This window comes from Paramormyrops kingsleyae, chromosome 23 (assembly GCF_048594095.1).
Source record: "Paramormyrops kingsleyae isolate MSU_618 chromosome 23, PKINGS_0.4, whole genome shotgun sequence".
NCBI classification, from domain to species: Eukaryota; Metazoa; Chordata; class Actinopteri; order Osteoglossiformes; family Mormyridae; genus Paramormyrops; species Paramormyrops kingsleyae.
Genome location: NC_132819.1, coordinates 21,655,442 through 21,681,037, shown reverse-complemented (window position 1 = coordinate 21,681,037; position 25,596 = coordinate 21,655,442). Strand labels below are relative to the sequence as shown.

The 25,596-nt window shown below is 46.2% G+C and overlaps 2 protein-coding genes across 4 annotated transcripts; one reads left to right on the top strand and one right to left on the bottom strand.

Moving 5' to 3' along the window:
- Positions 1–4,591, top strand: aste1b (asteroid homolog 1b). 2 transcript variants are annotated; one of them, XM_023817670.2, is made up of 5 exons: positions 1–80; positions 518–1,966; positions 2,478–2,691; positions 2,935–3,106; positions 3,808–4,591. In XM_023817670.2, the coding sequence occupies exons 2-5, from the start codon at positions 533–535 to the stop codon at positions 4,070–4,072; spliced, it is 2,085 nt and encodes a 694-aa protein (XP_023673438.2). In that variant the 5' UTR covers positions 1–80; positions 518–532; the 3' UTR covers positions 4,073–4,591. The 2 variants fall into 2 exon arrangements, with proteins under 2 accessions (XP_023673438.2, XP_023673439.2); XM_023817671.2 differs by having other exon boundaries at positions 19–76.
- A 1,359-nt stretch (positions 4,592–5,950) lies between these two features.
- On the bottom strand, positions 5,951–24,015 carry LOC111846931 (SH3 domain-binding protein 5-like). 2 transcript variants are annotated; one of them, XM_023817672.2, is made up of 9 exons: positions 23,477–24,012; positions 22,747–22,809; positions 18,094–18,222; positions 11,377–11,541; positions 11,010–11,140; positions 10,766–10,808; positions 10,152–10,380; positions 8,483–8,698; positions 5,951–7,535 (listed from the first exon to the last, which is right to left on the bottom strand). In XM_023817672.2, exons 1-9 carry the CDS (start codon positions 23,555–23,557, stop codon positions 7,369–7,371), a joined length of 1,224 nt encoding a protein of 407 aa, XP_023673440.1. In that variant the 5' UTR covers positions 23,558–24,012; the 3' UTR covers positions 5,951–7,368. The 2 variants fall into 2 exon arrangements, with proteins under 2 accessions (XP_023673440.1, XP_023673441.1); XM_023817673.2 differs by lacking the exon at positions 18,094–18,222 and having other exon boundaries at positions 23,477–24,015.
- Between the last annotated feature and the right edge of the window lie 1,581 nt (positions 24,016–25,596).

Here is a 25,596-nt window from a genome sequence, read left to right as displayed (position 1 = left end):
TTAATGAGTTTATATACAGTGGAAACTGTAGTCAAGGAAGCGAAAAGAAAGGGGATTTGTACTTAGACGGGGCTGTGTACGTAAGTGTAAAAGGTTTTAAAATCCTTATTGAATATATAGATATTTGCGTTCCTCACGTGTTATGCAAAACTGCACGTGGGTTATCACCGTTTTAATCAGTCTTTATTTCAGTTTTTAACTTACTTTCAGTTTGATATAGCTGGGTAGATTACCAATGATGAGCACGAATTTTAATTTTGTGTCGTGATCGTTGAAGTTAACATAAACTGACATTTCAGCAGAATGAAGGTAGACACTCCTTTATAACATCGACAGGCGCTGCTTAACTTGACAGATGTAGCTAGCGTTAAATGTCAATAATAAATACTTTTCTAAGAACAAATACAGCGAACACTGAAAGGGTATCTGGACATGCGCGAAGTGTATCTGCGACCCGGGGGAAGGGGATAAAAGTACATGCCGTGTTGTAATAACGTCACTGGGGGGACATTTGCAGGTTGTCGGCACCAGCATGGGCGTGCAGGGGCTCACGAGCTTTGTGGAAAGAAACGGGCACTTCCTGCGCAGGCAGAGAGTGAGGGACACCAGGCTGGTGGTGGATGGCAACAGTTTATACTACAGACTCTACTTCACTTCAGGCTTGGACCAGCAGCATGGCGGAGACTACGACTCCTTTGCTAGCGTGGTGTTGCAGTTCTTCGAGGCCCTCTTCACGTGCCACATACAGCCGTTTGTAGTCCTGGACGGTGGGATCGACGCCAGCGACAAGAAGTTCCAAACAATAAAAGAGCGACTCCAAAGCAAGATCAGGGAGGCAAACAACCTCTCCCGGGATAAGAATGGGTCCATCTTGCCGCTGCTCACCCGGGATGTTTTCCTGCAGGTGCTCTTCAGCCTGCATGTGCCCGTCGTCCAGTGCGTGTCGGAGGCGGACTGGGAGATCGCCGCTCTGGCCAATCAGTGGGGCTGCCCTGTGCTGTCCAGCGACAGCGATTTCTACATCTTCGACCTGAAGGGCGGCTACCTGCCCATTAGCTACTTCCAGTGGAGCGATGTAGTCGTGTGCGAGAGGACGTCCGACAGCTACATCCCCGCCAGCCTCTTCTCTGTCAACAAGTTCTGTACCCAGTTCAACCGCATGGACAAGAAACTGCTGCCTCTCCTTGCCGTCTTAGCCGGGAATGACTATGTGGGTGTGCCGTCTGTAGAGAGGCTTTTCAGTGCCTGCCAGCTCTCTCGGGGAGGGAAGACTTCCTGCCGGATCGAGAACCTGCTCCGCTGGCTGTCTAGGTTCAAGGGGCCGGAGCAGGCCTTGGCTGAGATCGAGGGGCAGGTGGGAGGTGTGGACAGACAGGCCGTCTGTTCACAGCTGTCCTCCAAGATGCAGGATTACCGCCTCTCTGAGAGTCACGTGGCCTCATTCTTCGCAGGCGGCTCTCCGACGTTCATCCTCCCCTATCCGCTCGCCTCACTTCCCCCATGGGTCCTGCAGGCGCTGTTCGAGGCCAGGCTGATGCCGCTGGTCATCAACGTGCTGGTCCTGCAGAGGGCGCTGTTGAGCGTGCAGGTAGAGAACAGCCAGCTGGCCAGCAGTCATGCTGGCTCCGTGTTGCTCCGCCAAGAGCTCTACGGCTTGCTGCTGGACTGGAAGCAAAGGAGGGGGCAGGGGGCTTGTGACTTGGGTCGAGAGTGGGCATATTCCACTCGTGGGCGGGGCCAGGTGCAGAGGACTTGTGACCTGGGCTGGAGGCGGGCACATTCCACTCATGGGCGGGGCCAGGTGCAGGGGGCTTGTGGATTGGGCCAGGACCAGGCCACGTATGGGCAGGGCCTGATGTACGTTGTGGAGGAGTATGACCGGCAAAACTTGGATCTGAGGAGATCAGCAGTTCCAAGCACTGTGTCCCAACTCGTCAGAGCAAACCCTTTAGAGAAAATGAATGAGGTAAAAATAATGTATCAGTGTCTTTATTCTGGATTAGGGGTGATTTGTTAAATATTGAATGAATATTAAAGACATGAACATGCAACCTGAAGGTTGCTGGTTCCAGTCCCAGGAGGTGCCCTGCTCTCATTCCAGTGAAGTGTCCAGTGGCACAAATGTTTTTAAAGGATAGCAGCTTTGGATAAATGGTTTTGTCACACAAATGGCTGTGTTAGTTAACCTAGGTTCAGAGAGATCTGACCAATCAGATTGTAGAGGAGGTGGGTCCCAGCAACTAGAGGAGGCGAGACCAACCAATCAGATATCTTTGTTGTCCTTAATTTTTTTTTGTCCTGGCCTCTGAACATTTTTGTGTGAGTTAAACTCCCGTGAGCATGATTAACGTTGTGAAGCATACCTATAGTCAGCAAAAAGGATGCGGTTAATGAAGTTAAAGCAAAAACTTTAAGTTAATGAGCTGTATAATGTTTTTGCGGCTCGTCGTATGCTGATGTAATGTCTGTCCTTGCAGGGGCCTTTGGAAAGGAGTCAGCATCTCCTCCTGAACATACTGCAGGTTCCTGTGAGTGTCGTTGAATTTGCCCCCCCCGCCCTCGCTCTCCCTGCGTGCGTCACCGTCTATTGGCTGAGGAGCTGCGGACCAAGGATCACCCAGCAGCATCTGCAGGCCCTGGTGCTGGGAATGGTGTACGGGGAGGTCTGCAAGCTCAGGGTCAGCCAGAGAGGTGATGCAGCAGTCATCGCCGTGGGGATCTCCATGAGGATTACCGTGGCAATGGAGGTCGCCACGGGGACCGTCGTGGAGATTGCTATTGGTGTTACTGTGGGGAAATTTTATTTCTTAAAGCCCAAACAGGTCAACCACAAAGACTGCTTCATCATCCTGATTAAGCTCCAGAGAAGCACCAGGATCTATGCCTGATTTGGCTGACATTACTGACCTTTGGCTCCCTGTCTCACCGTTCCAGGACCAGCGCTGTCGTGCGTGAGGCTGCAGCGCATACGGGAGGCACGTGGCGACAGGACCAAGCTGGACCTAGACTCAGCTCACGTCTTTAGCCAGTGGCAGTCCTGCCTGTGGGTCAGCCTGCTCCTGAACCGCCTGCTTGGCAGCCCGTTGCCTGAGCCCGACTGTGCTCGGTACTGTACCGCCTAAGTCCCGGACGGGTCGCATTCGCTGGTTTCCTGTGTGGGTGTTCAACCGAACAAGTAATTCCCAGCTTTCGGCCAAGTTAATTAGCTGGAGTCCATTGCATTAGCAGCACATGTATGATTTGAGATAAAGCGTCAAATTGACTGAACTATTGTAACTTGAAAATATCAGACGTCTAATATGAATGTGATGTGACACACTTGGGCATTCAGTAGACATGGGTTACGGAGAATGTGGTTTAACAGAAATGTTCACTGTATGAGATGTTCAAGCTCGTGACTGTTACAGAGACGGGAAGCGTGGCTGAGTGAACGCTGCATCGCCCGGAACACGGTCCTCGAGGTCTGAGCACTGCTGGTCTTCCAGCCTTCCTTTACCTGTCAGTCAGGTGTGAAGCCTCTGACCAATCAGAATCAGTAATTATTAAACAACTACCTGGGAGAACTGAAAACAAGGCCTGGATTTGGAATCGAGGTCCAGATTTGAAGAACCCTGCAGTAAACAGTATCGCACCTAATATCTCTGGTCCGGGAACAGATCAGATTTCAGAGTCTAATGACTAATGAATCACTATTGCAGCACCAAAAAGTCGGACTGAATGCATGATGTCCCCGGGATGCTGCTCATGTGGTGCCCCTCCCCCTCCCCCTCCCCCTCCCCCTCCCCCTCCCCCGTCTCTCCCCTGCAGGTTGTACAGTGGGACTTTGGTGCACCGTCTCGTGAGGGAGCTGAGGGGGGGCGTCCCGGCCGAGCACATGGTGGAGGGCGCTCTTCCGAGGCAGCTCTACTGCAGCCTCTTCAGCGCCATCCAGGGCGCCACGGGCCCGGCCTCCTCTGCTCCCGCCTCCGCTTCCTCCAAAAAGAGGAGGAGGAGGAGGCGGCACGGGGGGCGGCGGCCGGACGCTGGAGATGTCGCCAACAGGTTCAGTCTGCTGCAGCTCGATGACGACTGAGGCGCCGTTTGTTGCACTTTTCGCAGGAGATCTGCTTTCACTCCAGCTCCCGAACGGCTTCCCCGCATCTCACAGCTTCACAAACATAATCGTGAAAACACTTTTACTCCTTTTACTTACAGCCAATGAAAGAAGGCCACACCTCAACTGTGTACCTTTATGACTATATTAATATTGTAAAACTTTTATTACAGGGTTATTTTGTAAGAAAGACCATGTCATTGTTTCTAGACCACTATTAATGTAGATTTATGAAATTAGTTATGAATGTGTGCTTTTATGAAACAAAAATATTTTTCTACAGAAAGTTGGAAACTTTCCACCTTTGTGTCCTGCACAGATTTTAATAGCAGCAATATTGATCTTCATATTTTTTGTAAAATGTCCTTAACTTTAAATGCATGAAATACCAGGATTACCGAAGAAGGCTTTTTAAAATTAAAAATCTGTTATTGCACTTAACCCAGTGCTATGCAAAAATGTAAATGAACTCATTATACCATTAAACTGTCAGATTTCTTGGTGTTGCTAAGGTTACTGCAAATATGGAACCTCTTAACATGCCTCAATTTGCAGTGATTTACTGTAAGTGGTGTGTAGCTGTGTTGGGTAGCTGTGTTAGGCTGCATGGAGTAAACCTAAACTTGAGATATGATACCAGTCAAAAGTTACCCTTAAAAAGGTTTATTTGTACAATTCTCTACATTTTAGAAGAATTCTAAAGACATCAGAACTATAAAATAACATATATGGAGTATGCGCTAACCTAAAAAGTATTAGGCAAAAAAAAATCAGGGGAGAGGCAGCTCTGTGGGTTGGGACTCAGTAGGTTGCCAGTTCAAATCCCTGAGTCCTTGTGCAAGGCCCTTAACCCCAGTTGCTCCAGGGACTGCCTGACCCTACTGTCTCCTCTGCACCAGTTCTATGGCCTCCTGGGATGCATTTCCAGCTGTCCTTCAGGAGGTCCCACATGTATGCTGAGCACTTTTTGGCCGCTTTTCCTTCACTGTCCGGTCAAACTCCTCCAAAACCATTTCTACTGGGCTTAGGTCAGGTGGCCAGGTCATGAGATGCAACACTGTCACCTGGTGTGTCCGAACATTTGACTGATATGGTATATTCTACTTATATATTCTCCTAATCCCAGGTCAGGACTTTTTGTCCTTTATATTTTTGGACAAAGGCGGATTCACACCATATCGAAATGATTTTACAAACATTGAAGGCTTTTGCATCGCACCAGGTAACGTGCTTTCGGTACTTCGGGAAAATACCACAAGTACAGTACTTTAAGGTGTTGGTTTTTCACTGGGGGTAAAAACCAGCACCAGCGCCGAATAACATCACAACGTGAGTTGGGGAATTTTGTACTGAATTCGAAAAATGGCTGTAGTATATTATAGGGCTGGACGACGTGCGATATTAATATCCACATCCCATTGTTGTGCGCAAGCAATTCTTACATCGATAGCTGGATTAAGATCAGGCTTTTTCTTTCAGTTCTCTATACAGACATTATAGCACAGGGAGTTTAAGTTTTGCTAAAACCTTAGCTAGCTTTGCAATTTTAATTATTATTCCGTTTATAGATTATATAATTTGTTTAAAAATCAGTTTAAAGTACCGAAGTACCACAGTGGGTTTGGGATTTCGGTACTGGTACTTGACTAGAAGTCAATGGAAAAGGGGAAGAACCAGAAGTACCATCCCAAAAGTACCATACTTGGTGCAGTGGAAAAGCGTTCTTTGTCTCTCCACATTATCACCAAGCCAAACCAGATGCCACCAGAGTGCTCTTTGACTGTTCACCTTGAGAACCTTCTGGACGGTGCTATTCAAGCTCTATAATACCATTAAAAAAGGTTTTCCAATGAAGAGTAAAGAAGAACCAGCAGCCTTACAGAGAAGGCTGGTTTATTATTACGAAAAGAAGAACAATACTCATTAGCCATGGCAAAGCAGACATGGGCATGACCCATGTTGACTTCAGGTTACAAAGAAAACAGCAGAATAGGTAAATACATATTTATATAGTATACAGTATTATACAGAGAGAGAGGTGGAGAGACTGAAGTGGATTCTTCTACCAAAATCTTTCAATAACATCACAGTCTACAAAAAATGGCAAATAATCAGTTGTAATACAACAGTTTTACCCCTTGTATTTGTGTTCTGCTAGTCAGCTGAATATGCATTGCCCGTTTTCTCCTGCCAAGAGTATCTGTTGAAACGAGGCACTCATCCAGGGCCTGGTGGGTCATGTGGGCTTATCTCCAACTTGCACATACCCTAGGATGGAATAACAGACTGGCTCTGAGACCATGTAACGGCAATACCCTCAGAGGGCCCCATCCCACTGCCCTTTGATGCTGGATGGGCTGTCCTCCGTCTAAAGGCCTTCAAAGGTCTCTCTGTAATGCCAGTTTGCCATTACAGAGCCGCCTCATCACCTTTAAACATTAAGGTGAATCCACTGAGGTGCAGAAGACTTCCTTCTTATGGTTTTATTGTCCGTGTACCAAAATACCCTACAGGCCATGCCTTTTACTCACAGTCTTCTTAGTTCTTCATTTCTCGGAGTTGAACACTGCGGAGGTGTCCTTTCAAGTCATTCAGAAAGGAAAACATGAAGAACAGACGCAAGCCACTGGTCTGTCTCTCATTTCTAACACTGAGGTGACATTGAAACTGCTTTAAGCTCATGTTGTTGCACATACTACAAGATTATAATTAGTGTCTACTCTTAAAGGCCATATAGCAATCCATCCATCCATCCATCCAATCACACGGGGTCTATTCCAGGCAGCACAGAGTACAGGGCTGGGGGACACCTTGGGATGCCAGTCCATCATAGGTGTTACACTCTGAGTCACCACGTTATTACACTCTGAGTCACCACGTTATCCCCACACAGGTGTGCCTGTTACTATCACTGTCTGGATGTTGCAGCACAGGATGGGCCATCTATACATCACTTGGCTCTTGTGGTACCTAGGATTGAGGGGGGGGCACCTGGTTCTGCTTGGTTGAGTTTGCCTGTGCTGCGGAAAAGAAAGGGGGGGGGGGTTCATGTTGGCTTAAGGACTTAACCAAGGTTTCTGACAATGGGGGGGGGGGCTTCAAAACACAACCAGCAGCTTCCCACTGGCTCCTGGCCTTGCTAGCTGGGGGCAGGAGTCCCTGACATCACCCCCAGGATCTGGACAGAATCTCCTTCAACCTAGTTCCCGGTGTCGCCTTCTTCCCAGTGCTCCCAGTGAAGGCTAAAGGAAGGCAGGGCACTTAAAGCCCGTCCCTCACATCCCGTCGACCAGTAGGGCAGTGGGAACCATGTGTTGGGCTGTGGAGAAGAGGTCCGGCTCGGCATTATCATCGTGCTGCACAGAGAGGTTCTCCATCTGACTCTCCAGACACGGATGCTCAGTTCTGCTACTGGCTTCCTCTGTCTGCTCCAGCTGGCTCTCTGTGGAGACGCCCAGATATACAGAGAATTACACACTAAGAGAACAAAACTTTGAGGTTTCTTTTTTTTTTTTTTTTACTTCTTTTTGAGTGTTAAATCCAAATAAACGTTCAATGTACTGTATGATAAGTGCATCAAACTGACAAAACATATGGCTTCTCAAGATTAAACCGTGTTTCGTTAAGATTAAATGTGGACTTGCAGCAAACCAAGTGCAAATGTGAAAGCACAGTGTGCAACCATTTTGAGTATGATTAATTTTTAATTTAATTAATTTTTTTAATTTACACTTTATTAATCCCCATGGGGAAATTCTTTTTATGCCTCCCTCAACTTGGTCTTTTGTAGAGCAAGTTGTCCGCGAAGGGCAGCCACCCATAGCACACCTGCAGATGTGCTGAGGCTGGGCTTGAACCGGCGACCTTGTGATTACAGGCACATGGCTTAGCCCACTGAGCCACACGATGCCCCCCTCATAATGATACGAGCTCAAATAAGAGCAAGTGAGTCGTGGATGCAGGGCCGGTCAATCCTATAGGCGACATGCAATATGATGTAGGGCGCCCTCTACAGTGCAGACACAGAACAGCAACATGATATAGGGCGCCCTCAACACGTTATGACATCAAACCACCTGGTCAAAAAGATATACCATTACAGTATTCATAGTGATTTGTTTTATTATATAAATATGTTACGTTTCTAGGACTGGCCCTGTGGGGATGTAAGGGGTCGATGGGGTGATGCGCATCAAATATCAAAAAGTCATAAAACTAAAGTGAACCTAAACCGAAAGCGAAACTGAAAAAAGTATTAAAATCTGATTTTTCAAAAATGGAACTAAAATTAAAAAAAATGAAATTAGATATGGTGATGTTTGTGGGCAACTTGTAGGAAAGAAGAGAAGAAAGGCGATTATTTTCTTCAGGATTTGCACAAACACACACCTGGTTCCGGGTCGCACTCTGGCGAAGATGCCCCACTGCACTGCCCCCGCGGGCCTAGGGCCGGTTGAGTGACACCCCCAGGGAGATCCAGAGTGCTTGGGTGGGAGGACGAGGACGAGGAGGATGGTGAAGGGGAGGAGCTGCCCAGCGGGGTGTCCGTGTTTGGGCTGGACACGCCGTCACTGCCACTGTCGTCCTCAAAGGTGATGGATGTCACTGTAAAAACACAGAAGTCCTCGGGGTCACTTTCATTCCGACGTCCACGGAGATGGAGAAGCGTGATATAAACAGAGGTGCAGTGACAAAACAGCCAGGGCAGGAAATGGCCTGGGGCCCCGAGGTGGGAGGGGGGCCCCGTGGTGGTACTAACCTCTTCGCAACGACAAATCTGCTTTATTTGTGTATTCTGTTTTTCACCGTAAGGTGAAAATAAAGGAATTGTGTTTAGTAAATTATCTTTGCTGATATTATTCATTTACACTTCACAATAGAATAAAGGTATTACATTTTACCATGCCTGGGGAGGGTCAATTGGAGGGCCCCAGTCCCCAGAATCACCTATGCATATGAACATTAACAGACTTTGGGCACCCGATTGATCATTTCATCGAAAGTTATAAATAAAAACAGAACACCACCATGTAGGGGAATGTAATATTATCGAAGTGACTCATAATTGTCTGATAAACATCCAACAGGGGGCGCCACTGAGGTCATTTGGACCAATTCAGTGATCACTGTTTCGTTAATGTGGGAGGAACATGGGTCTAGAGGCTTATCTCGCTTTCAATGATTGGCATTGTTTTTGGCTGACACTTCTCTGGACAGACATCCCCCCTCCAAAATCAGTGAGAACCAGGAGCAGATTTCAGACTGTGGGAGTCCACTGTTACATATGCCAGTGTCACAGTTCAGCTGAGCAAAACCAGAGAGCGACCCAGAGCCACTGGAGAACCCGAGTGGACCGAGGAATCTGCTGAAGCATGGTGGCCAAAGGAGGAGGCCTTCGTGCCCATTCCAGCACGGAACCCAGGACACATGAGATCAGGCTAGGGTCACAATGTTTACCAATACAGCCAACAGCTCACAAAGAGAGCAGGACAGCTGAACTCGCTGGACTTTCTGTTCTGACAGGTACAGCTTGATGGTTTGGGAGGTCTAATGCAGACAGGAACTGTCAAAGCGACTGGCTTGTGACAAATGCTCCAATCAGGTAGGGCACTCACACGGCAAGAAGCCGAGGCTAATTTGCGAGACACCCTGAGAGTTTCTAAGCCACTGACAGATTCTGGGGCCATCTGCTGCTCCCCGACCACCCAGAAGCATATCATATCCTACGCCGGCCCCCAGCCAGGGGCCAAACAACTTCTATTGTTTAGGATTTCTTCAAAATGCATAGCAGTGGAAGTGCGACCTCATGGACACAAAGTGCAATCATAGGTCTTCAGCCGAAGTTCATCCTTCCTTTTCCTACTGTCCCCAAGCTCCCTTTCTCTGTGGTCACCATAAAAAAGTCTCACTGGTCCCAGCTGGTATAAGCATCCTGCCTTTATTGCTAACCCTAACCTCTGCTCAACTCCCATAACCATCTCATGATGGCTTCCGGCACACAGATTGACGGTAAGGACCGTCATTCTTTGTTGGTCTGAAGTCCCAGTGCTGTACTCACTGGAGATGCCATCCAACTCCATCCTGAAGTTGGCGATGTCGTCGTCGCCGTCACCGCAGCCGCCGTCACCCTCGGCGCCCACCCCGCAGCCTCGGCACTCCGTGACCATGGAGCGCCGGCGGGCGTGGATCTCGTCGGAGATCATCTCCAGGTTACGCAGTGCCGCCCTGTACTCTCCCTTGGCCAGGTTGAGCTTGGCCTGCCGTTCGTCCACCTTCGTTTTTAGTTGCTATGGAGACAGACACTTGAGATCAAAGGTCTGGAGAGTTGGATCCAAAGTGAGACCTCTTCACTGCTCTTTTCCTGCTTTATTTTAGACTCGTTCTATGACTGATCAGATGATCCCAGACCAGGAAGGTGAAACTCCCGAGGGTCTGAAACTTCTGCACAGAATGACAACAGACAGAACGATGCCTTTGAATGGCGTGACTTGGAAACCATCCTGACTTGCGTTCTTGGCCAGAGGACACATTTTCTCTGTATTTCATGTGACAAAAAACGTTCCTCCCCTGGGGTCTGACTAAGGTAAGCTAGATAAGGAAGGATGGATGGATGAAACATTCCTGACAGAGTCTTAGGACCTCAGAAATCAAAGGGAGCGCTCAACCACTTACCTCAAGCTGGAGGTAGTATTTAGCTTTCAGTTCAAAGTATGGCCTGGAGCAAGGAAGACAGAGAGGGATAGACATCAGCAAACTAGCTATTTCACCATGGTGACCGAGGACCTCATGACACTTGGGGACTAGACTACGAGATGCTCACGGCTCAGTGCGCAAGGTCAGTGTCTAGAAGAGGCACAGTCAGCGGTTAGGATTAGGGTTAGGGTTAGGGTTAGGTTTAGGGTTATGATGAGCTCACTTGGACTTGCTGATGGTGCGTTTCAGCCTCTTCTCCAGCCCCTTCATGTGGCCGATGGCGGCGTTGTACTTGGCCGCCGTCTCCTTGTGAACCTTCTCGCTACGGGTCTTTGTCTGCTCCGCCTCCATCACCTGCAATGACCAATCGGGACCCAGACTAAGTGAACTTTCATCCGTCAAGTAAACTATTTTTGATGGATTGTTGCATTTTTATACATTATTTGTATTTTACAGAAATACGTACCAGTTTAAAATCATTTAATACACTGATACCACACGAATATCAATATGTATAACAGGTTTCTGAGTACAGTACCCCGTTTCACAGTGGTTTCTTTTTTTAATTTGCCAAGCATATGCTCTCTCACCCTCTGGGTGGCGTGGTTGAGCATCTCCTGCCAGGCGGAGTCAAACTGCCGGCTGTCCTCCTCCAGCAGCCTCTGCTCCGCCAGCGCGATGGTCTCCTTGGCTGCCCGTAGCACCTCAATGGCCCCCTGGTAGTCCTGTGTCGCCCGTTGGGCTTCCAGCTGGGCCTGGGTTGGATGATAGTGTGTCATTGACAGACTGTGCGCTCTGATTCGCTCTCTCTCCCTGCCTGACCTCTTCCTGCCAATCCCACTTGAGGTCGAGGCGTGTAAGAACATAAGAACATAAGAAATTTACAAACGAGAGGAGGCCATTCGGCCCATCAAGCTCGTTTGGGGAGAACTTAGCTAATATCTCAGAGTTGTTAAAATCTTATCTAGCTCTGATTTAAAGGAACCCATGGTTTTAGCTTCCACTACAATAGCAGGAAGACTATTCCATACTCTGACTACACGCTGTGTAAAGAAGTGCTTCCTCAAATTTGTTTTAAAATGTTCTCCCGCTAATTTCCACTTATGGCCACGAGTTCTAGTATTTAGACTAATATTGAAATAGTCATTTGGCTGAACAGCATCCAGACCCGTTAGAATCTTATAGACCTGAATCATATCCCCCCTTAGTCTCCTTTGCTCAAGGCTGAACAGATTCAGTTCCGCTAACCTCTCCTCGTAAGACGCGGGGTCCTGCTAAGACACTGCTAGGCGTCCACACAGCGCCTGTTAAGGAGCGTTCCTGTGACGTTGGGGAAGGTGCGGGTGATTAAATGACGATCCTTTTGTGGTCTTGGTTCTTTGTCAGGTTACAGTACCTCTTTCCATCTTTTACGTCAGTCTGTCCGTGTGAGTAATACACAGAAAAAAAAATGGGAAACTCGGGCCATGGTAATGGCTGCCGTTAAGAGCCCCAGGAGGCCGGATCCAGCAGCAACACCCTGCGGACAAAAGCTACTAAGCTAATCCAGGCTGCCTGGAGGGGGGCCATGCGGCCCGGCGGCTTCCGAAGCCAAACCTCCAGTCAGAGAGTCGCAGGGAGAGTGATTTCAGGCGAGGCCCTCGGACCACCAACCGCTTCTCATTTCACAAAATATGTCTCACTTTGGATCAAAGCATCTGCTATATACATAATGCAGTACTAACTGTATTATGGAGCATCACAAAAAAAAGACAGATAAACGTTGTTATACTGAGATACTGAAACTCAAGCTCATACTCAGGGTCTGCTCCAAAATCCACCCCCCCCCCCACCCCGACATGACGGTGCGTCACAGATCGACAGCCGAGCATGAGGGGGCATGAGAGCGTCTCTAACCGCCTGCCCCCCCGCTGACGACGTCGAGCCTACTGCCTGTAAGACACAGCATCTCTGTGAAGATGCATCTTTAATAGGAGGCCTAGATAATGCTTGGCACCCCATCCCCCTCCCCCAGGACAAGCTGAAAGAGGCCTGTTGAGGCCCCCACCGACAAAGTTAGCCCTCAACAAAACAGTAGACGCTCTGTTACAGCGAAAATTTGATTATGATAATTGATACAGTCACAAGGCCCAGAGCAGACCTCAGCGCAGCCACATTAGTGCCATGTGTAGGGAGCACAGCGGATAAGAATGTGGCCCTGAAGGGTGAGGGTTCGAGGCTTGCCTAGCCAAAGAAGAAATCACAATAAGTAATGAACTGTAAATCCTGAATGCATAATTATTAACCATCCATCTTAGAATTTAGAATTAAATGATCATTGTCAACACACCACAGCACACAGTGCGCAACAACGAAATGTGTCCTCTGCATTTGACCCATATGTGACTTTCGTGACATAGCAGGGGGCAGGTAATTCAGCGCCCGGGGAGCAGTGCTTGGGGACGGTACCTTGCTCAGGGTACCTCAGTACCTTACTTCAATAAGCAGTTAACCAGTAGAAGGATGTGAGCCTGCAGTTCATGCCAAGAAGCCCAAGGCAGGAGAGGTTTTATGCTCACAGATCATGGGCACATAATAAATAATAATAATAATAATAATAATAATAATTCTCCTTGCTTAAAAACAGCAGCTAAGCAACAAAATATAAGTGGTAAGACTGTAGCTGTTTACCCATAATCCCTCTGCAGAGTTAAATTCTACACAACTGTCAGATCCGATCCAAAAAGGAAGGAAACCATTCCCGGTGGGTGGAGCTCTAATCGCTCATCTTCACTGTCGACCCGAGTGGAGAACGTAACGAAGAAGCCCGTCTCTGCAAGAGGCTGACTCTACTGAAAGGTATCCCATGGCGCCGAGTCGGAGGTGAGATTCAGTCCAACACTCATGGACACTGTCCCCCATGTCGCTGATATCAACACCCGTAACGTGAGACACGGAGAGTGAGGGTCAGGCTCGCCATGCATAATTCCCCTCTGACATGCAACATCTCCAACTTGGGCTCTATCTTAACCACCCCCCAAGCCCAGGACAACATCCCCAGCTGCCTCCCAGACACAGCGGGCTTGGCAGAGATTATTTAAAACAGGGGTTTCAAAACTTTTTAATGACTATGGTCTGTTTTACGCCGTGCAATGATTTCACGGACCAGTCACACGGCCTGGGGGGGTGGGGTGGGTGGGTAGCTCTACCAGGTGGATCGGCGATTTTGTTAATTTGTTTCTAAATTTTCAGATGCAAATTGGCAGTGCAAACGTGAGGGGTAATAAAAATATATATATATATATACACATAGTTTGTTTTGGGAAATCCCTTAATCCCCCCACAAAACCCGCAGACCTCCACGGCCTGGCTATGGACCTGCGCCGGTCCACAGAACTGGGAGTGGGCACCCCAACTATATAAAGAGATATAAACCCAACAGAAGCACAAAAAGATGGAATTCTGTAACGTGGGGGGGGGGGCAGAGGAGGACTGACATGAGCCAAGGACTGGATGGACGAACCTGCTCCGGTGTTGTTCTACGCAAAGCCCCTTCCCATCACTCTCAGCCCAGTTCAGGTCAGCTGACCCCTGTTCCCGCTAACAGATTGGTCCTTATTCACGTCACATGACCCTTAATGGCTGGTGATTGGGTTGAGTTGTGTGGGGTTTCTTTAAGCCTCAGGACCTCGCTAACCCGACCAACCAACGCTCTGGCATTCCACCCCACCCCCATCACTTTATGCCCATTCATGGCAAATCATTTCCCAGCAGCAGCAGGCGAAACACAACGCTGTCATGCTTACGTGCATGACAAAAAGCAGTATATTTCCCATTCGCCATCATAATCCAATTACATTTACAGTGACCCCATGCCCTGCTGCGCTTGTGTGAATTATTCCTGGAACGCGGAGCCAGATCCAACCAATTAAATTTTACTAACTGGTAAGATAAAAGTGTTCCACTGCATGCTTTTCTGCTTGACCGTTGATCCCCTGGTAAAATGCACAAATTCTGTTGGGAAACAGGGGGAATTATGGGGAAATAACTGTTAGAGTTAGAGAAGAAGAGCAACCAGCGATTAGAGGTTGTCAGGACAAAGTGCTAACTAAAGATAACCTGTCTGTCTACAGTCTAACCTACTGGAATCTCCTTTGATTTCTAAGACAATTAAAATGAAGGGTTAAGAGCCTGATCAGACCAGCCTGGGTCTTGACCCACCAGTGAGGTGGGATCAGACCCAGCTGGGAAACAACATCTTAACGGGGACAGACTCTGAGGCTTTAAGAGGGGAAGTGCAGTCTTCACCCTGGGGGCAGGGAGCCCCAACCTCTTCCTGAGCCACGATCCATGCCCACTTCCCCTCAGACACTCACAGAGCCCATGGGGACAGGAAGTCAGTACACTTCCCCCCCCCCCCCTTCCTGGCTGTGTCCCCGGTTAGCAGTACCACCATGTGACCTTTATAACTTCCATTTGTTTTATTGTTAATTCAAAAATTAAATAGGGCCCCCATTAATCTCCACCAGAGAGGACAGCGGGATGCTGTCGACGTAACCTTGGTAACCCATGCAAAGGTTAAACTCTGCAACAGCAGGGAAGCCGGTTTCAGAGTGTGCTGGACTCTGTCCTGCAAAACTGCAGGGGTTGCATGCTAGCCGTGTCTCTTTATGACCCCCCCGTGCAGAAGACTGGCATGTAAAACCTGAAAATGATTAGCCAGTGCTACTTCACAGGATGCACGGCTCCATGTGGATATGTCTACTGAATAGTAAGTCCGTCAAGACTCGCTTTGTCTGAAAACCCCAAACAGCATTTACAACTTGGCTGCATCTGCAAAAAACACTGCATCTGGCTTCCTCTTTCTGCATCAAACTTCCAAGAGTGACTCATTCAGCTCTCAGGAGCTAATGAGGTCCCAGCACATGGAGTAATTTGGTTTAAATGTCTGTCAGATTAGAGCTGAGGGTGTTACATAGTCAGGGAGGGGCCCCTGTGTTCCTACATCTGCCCTGGACATAAACACACAGCGGAGCTCCAGAGTTTATCCAAACAGGAATGAGGAGATTGGGTTCATAAACGGCTGTGTCATCCAGGCCAGTAAGTGGCGCTGTAGAATTTTTTAAAATAAAAGTATCCAGCAGTTTAGAGTATAACCTGCTGGGAAAAAATGTAATCCAATAAAGAACAGAGCTGAGTTTTAATGGGATCAACCCTCCCATCACAAAACAACCTTTCCCAGTCTGTCAGATTCCTCACATACAGCGGCTCACCTAAGGTGACTGGGAACAGCTCTGGTGCAGACAAATGATGTCAGATCATTCTTCACTATAACTTCACTCATAAACTATTTTCACAATTACTTTCAATGAACTGCTCCAAGATAATCTATAGCTGGTGTACGAGTTAAAACACCCTAGTGTTGTCGTCACAGATGACATTTATATTATCCCTGAACATGTTCCACTAAGCCTGGAATCAGAATAGATTTAAGAGTCTAAATACTCTCAATTTTGTCTATTGTTCTATAGCTTACAACCTACCATCTTTTTGTTAAATGTTTTGCATGAGAAGTCTGCTTAAGGTACCTATCCTTCAACATAAATGCATTTTTTTTTTACATTTTGTTATGCATTTCAGTAGTTTTAACATTTTTAAGCATGGTAAAGTATTTGTACACTTAAGCCATGCTTAAAAATGTCAGAATTTTACTGAATTCCACAATAAAAAGTCATACAAAAATTGCATGATACACTGTATCAAATGCTTAGGCATGGAATCCATTAGGGATCCACTGAGCCGATATTTGGTACTGGTATCGGTCCAGTCCTGACCTAAATTACTGAATTGTATATCGAGGAGGAATAAAAAAAAAAAATGTAATCCGTTCCATTAAAAATCACGTAAATGCTTGACAAAACTTGTGACGTGCCGTAAATAGCGGCGTCACGAGCCTCTGTGAGAGGGGTCCAGCTGCAGACGCCTGTAGAGTGGAGCTCCACAGGAAACACGTGAACTCAACTCTGTGTTACAGCGAATAAACCTTAACCTTAACCCTAACCCGAGCTCCACTTTACGTCCTTAAAGATCACGTGTTTCCTGTGGAGGTGACGTATTTCCTTTGGAGCTCCACTCTACAGGCGTCTGCAGCTAGACCCTCTTGGCCTCTGTTGCACGTGAGACCCGTCGGCATGTCAGCAGCGCGGAGTTCAGAAGAAGGAAAAGGCGAGACCGTTGAATGTAACGTGCAATACAAGCATTTCGCAAGGTGCCGCCACGAACCCGATTAAACGATGCTGCTACAAGTTTAAAGAAAAAGAAGCTGCGTTTTGGGCGCTATTATGAGTATAATACAGTATCTGTTTCCCAGTTTTAGAATTGTGCTTTTTATATTTGAGTGTTAATGTATGCAAAATGCATCCAGACATTATTTTCTGTTTTGTTGTTAAAAATAGAGAGAGAGATTGTATCGGATTAATATTGGCAATAATCGGAATCCGTATCAGGCATGAAAAAGAGGCATCATGCCATCTCTAGAATCCATATCAGCCAAATCGCGTTTGCTATGCCTCGTGCAGGTTATAAAAAGAATGAAGGATTCTATTATTAGCCATGTGTACATGTGCCCACGCATGTGAGACAGGGTTCAGGGTCAAGCTTATGTGTTAACAGACAGCTCTACCTTAGAGTTTACACGTTCCTTTGCCACTCTTAAACGAAACTTAGAACTGCAGAAGCATAATGAATATACATCTCATAAGACCTGTGATGGTGCACAACCACACCGACCAGTTCAAGATAGAAACCAAAAATGAAAGTGAACCATCTATTACCCACATGAGCTGAAGGAACCTTTTGAAGCTATTTCTGAGTTATTCTCTTAATTTACAAGAAGATGTGACTGAAATGGATTACTGCTCTAAGATAATCTATAGTGGGTGAATGAGGAAGGCTGGAACTACTGCTGGACATTTAGCAATATTTTCATATTTTTCCAGTCATAGCTAGGGAAGCCCCAAAAATTTCTGCAAGTAAAAATTCTCAACCTGGATGCAGCATGAAGAATAACGAAACATCTGAGTCACCCTCAAGGCACATTTTGATGTATCTGGTCTTTGGTTTGGAGGAGGACCAGAGACCGTAGCATGGTTATGGACACAGAAACAGGATCGGTATTAAATGCCCTGCTGCTAAAGCCTTTAAGTAGGCTGGTTTAGCTTATCACGCAGCACATTGATGACTCACATTCGGGTAACAGGCTAGACTGTTGTTATGGAAACACACCCACCCAAAAGGCCAAAGCGACGGCCCAGCTCGCACTCCCTCACCTGCCGGGCGGCCCGTCGAGCTTCCCAGTACGGCTTCGACTCCTCCACCGCCTTCCCGATCTTATTCACCTGGCCATCCAGCTTCAAGGTGGCCTCCACAAGCACCGCGCGGAACTTCTGCCTTCCCTCCTACGGGCAAAATAGTGACAATCACATAGCGTGGAAGCTCCTTGGGGCAGACTCCATCTCGTCAACACCACATCCCCACCATTGCTGAATGCTGCACCGTTTTTCCCTCCAAAAGTCAACACCCTATCCAACAGTACCTGCAGGTCTTCAAGGAAGCACTAGGTGCAATCAAAATAGGGCCAGAGAATGTTGGAAAAACCCTTAGAACCATGCACTGGACAAGCAGATGTGTTAAGCAAAAAGCTGGACCTGGGTCTGGGTGAGCACCTGGGTCGGCCCGTCATTAGGAACCGCACTAGGAGTTCTGCAAGGACCACTGGAAAGCCCCTCTGTCTGCCAAGTTCTCACTGCTAAATTTAGAGCCTTGCCTCTCTCACCTGTTCATTCTGCAACAGCCCATTAGGCTACAGAACTCCTCCAGGAGCAGCGAGACCGATATCCTGCTATACAAGCGTGCAGCGGCCAAAGAAAACAGGAACAAACAGACGGGGAATTCCTACTTCCTACACAACCCCAGGAGTCTGACATCTTGCCCCGTTCCGGTGTTAATAAGGAGCATATTCTCACTGGCAACGAAATGCAGTGAGGTAAAGATCTACTGATCAGCCGAACCTCGGAGTCTCCTTGAAGGTCCAGCTTCGCTGGAAGTCTGCCATGTCTATTTAGAGACCTGTTTTACAGTGAATCACCGCCTTATGACCTTAGTACCTGCCCTAAGATGACTGTTGATGGATTTATTAAAAGGGAGTTGTGTTTACTCGAGTTTCAGGAAGGGAGACTCACAGTGCGAGTCTCTGCCATAAAGCCCTGGAAAAAATTAAGATACCACAGCGCAGTTTTTTGTTGTTCACTAGTCTCTCAATTTATGGTTGTGCATCTGTGAATAAAACATATTTTGCAAACTCCAGCCTGGTTCTTCCCTGCTTCTCATTAGTGAAGGGCTTCTTCCCTGCTTTATGGGACTTCAGTCCTGCTTCTAGGAGCCTGTTATGAACTGTCCTAGCAGTGCACTTCACACCTGCACTTAATGTTTCCCATTCCTTTTGAAGGTCACTTGATGTCATCCACCGATTCATGAGAAACTGTCAGATAAGTTAACGGTCTTCTCTGGCATTAGAAAGTCACTTCCGCCCTTTACCTGGCTGGTTTTTGGTCGTTCCCAGTGTCTCCTGCTTCACCTTATTCTTGTTTACCACACAGCGTAGCCTTCTGCCAGCAGAACCAGGGTTACACCAGAATTTAAAAATCCAGATTTTTTTTTAGAGTGGTCTCAATTTTTTCCAGAGCTCCAGCTGCCTAAAGGCCAGAGACCCAGAGGAGTGAAATTAACCACAAGCAGGTCTTCAGTCAGCTTCATCACAATGTCTATCTGTCATTATTAATCACAAGAATAAAATCACAAATAAGAACTGTAACGTTTGATCGATGAAATCATGCACAGCCGCTGGGGCATTCGGAAGTCGGTGTATGTATGCCACAATACATAAAATAAATAAAATAAAGTTCATCTTCTCAATACTTCTTGACACTTCCAGAATGTTCAAAACTGAGGAAAGTTCTAGATATTCATATCTGTCTCAGAGAAAATTCGAAATGTTTTTTTTCTCAGCATACCGTTATAAAATAAACTGAAATTTGATGTTAAAAAAAATATGGGTATTCAGATCTTGATTCATGCAATTTGGATTACTTTAAAATTGTTATTAGGGCTGTGCAATATGACCAAAACCAAAATCTCATATCCAGATATATATTGTGACTGCACCTCATATTTATGGATTTCTTCTACGGATCAACAGGGGTAGGAATTGGACAAAAATCCGTAAATAAAAAGGAGCGATCCACAAATAGATGGGAAGTGATCCACAAATGTGCAAAACCTTACTCACATCTACAAATCGCTCTGTATTTTTGTGGATGTGATTTTACACAACACAAATTTAAAAATACATATTTATGGATAGTGAGGTATTTGTGATTTTTTTTTCTACAGATCAGCTGCGGTATAAGGAGCCTCTATGAGGTCAGGGTGAGAAAATACTTCCTGAAATAATTTTAGGTTCCCTTGCAATAGTTCTGCAGTATTCTGGCTTGACGATGTATGCGGGGATATGCAGATCTATATTCCAGAAAGAGGGTTCATAGAGTTAGCTTTATATGCAGTTGTCTGGCTTGATGATGTATGTGGGGATATGCAGATCTATATTCCAGAAAGAGGATTCATAGAGTTTGCTTTATATGCAGTTTTCTGGCTTGATGATGTATGTGGGGATATGCAGATCTATATTCCAGAAAGAGGGTTCATAGAGTTAGCTTTATATGCAGTTTTCTGGCTGTGACAACTTTCAATGTTGTAATATATTTCATGTTTTTCAGGTATTATATTTGTTTGTATATGTACACTCGTCCAATAGCCCAGCTGTCTTGCTTAAAGTCACTGGCGGTGAATAGACACAGTGCAATTATTAATATGATTTTACACAACACAAACTAAAAAACACATATTTGTGGATCATGGTATATATTTGTGGATCATGGTATATATTTGTGGATTGTCTTCTGCGGGTTACAAATAATGAAGTCCAATAAAAATTTCCATACAAGTGTCACGTCCCATGTGGTGGCGTGTAACACTGCAAACTGTCATCCAAACGATGAAGAAATGTTGCTGCATCCAGTGTATTTTGCGACACCACGAACTAAAAGATATGAAACGATACATATTGTCATATCGCGCACCCCTAATCGTTGTTATAATCCAAACTCAAAAAGACACAAAAAAGTTGATGAAAAGGTGAAAAGGTCACCATTGTATTTGTGATGTTCATATTCTCCCCATGGAAATTTGAAAGGTAAGTAAAGGTGTGAGGAGCAAGAGTTTTGGTCTGGCCTGCAGCCGAGCCGGCAAGAAATGGCCTCCAGGCTAAATCAATCCTAAGCGAAAGTCACTGCAAATGAGCCACAGCTAAACAAACCACACGGCACTGCCACTCCCATGACCTACAGACTGAGAAATTCTCCCAGTTAGACCCAGCTGGCTCTTTTTTTTCCAGTGAAGAAACCAAACTCCATGGGAGCAGATTGCCAGTTACAAGCACTAGCAATAAACAAGGCCTTACTGGCAGGCTAACTGCTGCGCTTCGAAGCCAGCTGTGCTCGTGAAGAGCGTCACACGCCGCTGTGTGACGCACATCTGTATACCCAAGAACAGCTCTTCAATAAACAGCTGCAATGCAGAATAGGGAATGAACTGACGGTATGGGAATTAAACTACGGTCCAAAAAGCCACCCATTCTTGTAATATTAACTTCCACTCACTGCCAGCCCATTCCTGCACCTCGCCCTCTGCCTAGCTGCCCTTCATACACCCCAAAATCCTATAATGATTAAATCCAGCTGGATCACCTCCTCATGACAGGGCCACAACCTCTCTGGCCAACAGAGCTCATTAAGTGGCACTATTTCTTCTTTTTACGTGGGATAGTAATTCTGACCTTCCCTTGTACCTCCTGCGGTATTGGTGGAGATCTGCTCTGTGGGCTACAGTTGGCAGCGCTGCAGGCTACAGCTCAGCATATGGCCCCAGAACAGGCCAGGTCTCCAAGAAGCAGCTCCTGCAGAACGGTGCTCAACGTGCCACGGCACAGCGACTGCCTCCTAGCTCACAGCAATACAAGTGGGGGCTTATATCTTGCATAGAAATCCGAAGATGAGGGCCTAAGAAAGGTCATCCATGGCTTCATAATTCACCACAGAAAACCATTCTGTGGGTGTGCAAGTGTTTTATTAAGTGGGAGATTTTTTTTATATCTTGGCCGGAAATTCCAAAACCTTTTAAAATATGGACTCATGAATTTCAAATTGTAGTCCCACATAAAACTTACGCACAACGCACAAACTGTTTCAATCTCCTTAGTTTGGTGACATAAACTTGATGCTTGTGACGTGTGTCCTGCCTTGCTGGTTAGATTAACCCATGCTGCTATCTGACCATGTTATGTTGACACAGGCAGAATCCAGGGTTTGCAGAAGCAACATGTGATTACTCACATCTGGTCCAAACATTTTTATTCTGGTAACATCCAATTACTGGTTAAAAATGAAATCATAGCACTGTAAAGATTGCCTGGAAAAAAAAAATATTTGCCAGGTAAGTTTAAATATATAATCCACACAAAGTGCTCTTGCAGGATGAGCGTCAAGTCATTTGACATAGGTCGCAGAACTGACATCGCTGATGAATGTCATTCCAACTGATGCATCCTGAGGCATGCTGGGTAAGGTGCAGAAATAAAGCACGCGACTCATGGACCACTACGGTCCACCTCTAACAAATGTATCTCACATACATAAAACTCAGATGCCGTCAGCACTTCCAAGAAGTGTCAAAAACATTTTTTAGAATGTTTATGGACAGTGAAACCGGTGACATCGACCTTCTCGTTTAGTGCAATGATGTCACTTGACCATTAAAAAGTGCTCTGCTATAGGAAAAATTACACCCATGACAAGAGGCGCGCCTACCTCAAGTTCAGTTTCCCATCTGTTGATTTCATCCGTGGACTGATTTAATTTCTCTAGCTCCCCCTAAAATGTGGAAGTGGGGGATGGGGAGAAGGAGGAGGAGAATGTTACATACGGGTACAGAGTCACAGCTGGGGCTTGTTACAGAGCACATTAGTCCAAAGTTTGAGGTAAAATGAGAGCCATATTTAAATGCTTCCCACACCCAGAGCCGTCAAAATGCGCTGCCGATTAGCAATACGCCTGCGCGCAGCGTGAGCAATTAAAACCGATAGGAAGAGTAAGTTTTATATCCGTAACGCATTAAGAGATGCTCCTTAAAACGGGATATATAACTAGTAATTATTAATCAATAAAACCATGAAAAGGGGTGAGGTTGATGGAGGGATGTGTGACCGGAGGATTACTTTTTGTGTTATTCAGTTAAAAAGATATTCTTGTATGACACTTGTGAAAAATGACCGACAGATATGTGATATAGCAGATCGACCGGTTCCCTGCCGGGCACGCAGCCCCAGCCAGCTGGCATAGGCAACCTTCGCCTCCAACTTTCGCGTTGTCACGCGTATAGGCTATAAATGCTCAACTTTAAGAAAACAGACTGCGAAAAACGGGTCTATTTCACGCCGTTTTCCAAGGTAAAATTAAAAAAATGCTTTGCTAAAAATTAACGCGCAGTACATTCAGGATTTCATCTTTCATTTTTACATTGGTCACTTTTCCCCTTTACCTGAATTCTGGGGTCGACTTCCTCCTCCTCTTGTGATTCGGAATCACCTCCGGATTTATTCCCTTTTTGCGATCTATCCATTTTGTAAAATCACGCTCTCGGGTCTTTTTGTTTTCGCGGACAATCCGACCCGCCGCAGCTACGCCGAAGGAAAATTCATGCGCCCGCAGATCAGGCCATCGTTGAACTGATGGTAAAACAAGTGAAACCACGGCACTTTAAATGGGGAAACTATTGGTACCCGACAGAAGAGGCAACTTAACTACCAGCAAGACCCAGACCGAAATTCCGATGACACGCAGTCGGTAATCTAACTATCAGGCTGTTACAGAAATTGAGTTGGAGTCGCAGATTTTCGGCTCGCCCGCCCCCTTCTGAATAAAGGCATTACGTACGGCAACTTTACATATTTGCATAATATCATCACTCCCAACTATACAGTACTGTATTATTATATCTTGTAGCCTACACTTCGTGTTTTATACTCTTTGAAGAGGTTAAAACCACGACTGCGCGCTTAATCCGATTGGCAAATTGTCTGTTTACTTCTATGCATTGGCGTACAGTAATGAAAAGGGGAAAGCCTTACTTGACTTCTGAAGAATGAAATTTCAGGGGCGGATCACTTGACCTACTTCTTCCCAAGAAATGCAAGATCTCTCGAGTCGGTGAAGCATTCCTTTAAACGTCCGTACTTTCCCGTTTGGTTAATTTTGTGTCATTGACAGAAGTCCTGCATACTTACAGCCGCGATGACAGCTCCTCGGTATCGCGACGGGACAAGTAACGACTGTCCGTTTGGTCAAACCCACAAAACCCACGAGTGCGTCTAAAAAGAATGTCAAAACAGTCTGTCCCCATTCATTTACACCCAGGATTCTCATAAATAATAGTATTGCATCACCTAAGCCTTCTGCCCTTCAGATAATTGGCCTAAAGCGATGGTCTAGACGTCCCAGACTCGATCCCCACGCATGTATTGTTCCTTCTGTACAAAGAAATGAAGCATGATAAAGTGATTATTACAACTCCAGATATCACTGACCAAAAAGTTTTTAGAACACTTTTTTAGCACTGTGCTCTAACTATTATGTGATGTTAATTGTCGTTTTTTAATAATGCTTAGATATTTGTTTGCTGTTCCTGTTATTGGTCATGCTCGTAAATGGGCAGTGCTACTGTATAATGATATGGGTGCATAACTTATGTGTAAGGGTGTGAATTTTGGTGTGGACAGTAGGGAGATGTCCATACCAATATTGTAAGAGTATTGTGGTTGTTGGGGGTGCTGACTTGGTCCCTAATAATGTTGAAACCAAAACTCGGCCCACACTATTTAGTAGACTTTTGGTTTGCTGTGATGCCAAATGTTTTTATCATATGTAGAGCTTTGTGGGACATCGCCGTTCGGGCTGCATAGCCATAGTGGGTGATGAGGGACAGTGATGTTTACGTAGCCAACCTGAGGCCTTCAGGTTTGCAGTACAGGTCTCAGGCTGGAGATTTAAATAAGCTCTTATGCTGAACTTAAAAAAAAAAACAACCCAGATCTGTAAATCTGTAAATAAAAACATACCGGGTCGTATAGAATTGTCTTGTGGGCTGGATCTGCCTGAAGGTCCGTTGTTCAGACCACTGGTATAAGCATTTGATAGAGGCAAGTACGGTGTGTGAATATACATGTATGTGTTATCCATTCCATTTCCTCATGAAACTGAGACATTGAAATCAGACTTTTACACATTTACTCAAAGGAAAAAAGTTCTGAGGAAGTGACCAGGCTGAAGGTTCTGGTTCTCTGAGGTCCTCTCGTCCGACTCAGCACATCGCTCTTTGTACTGTGTCATGTGACCGTGCCCTTTAGTAGTTCCTGAAGAGCTCCACACGTTCTAGCAGCGTTGGCTTTTATTTATGTGTATTTTTTGTCCTAGAAACCCGAAAGAAGGTCCTAAACTAAATAATTCCTGTGCTCAGATTGTTGAACGCCACCGACTGACTCACATTAAACCTCCATTAGTGCTGTCAGGGTCAGCTAGAGCTGTCGGCAGAGAACCAAGTGATCAGTCGCCACGGTAACCCAGCCACACGCTGTCGCTCACGCTGCACACACAGTCAGACAC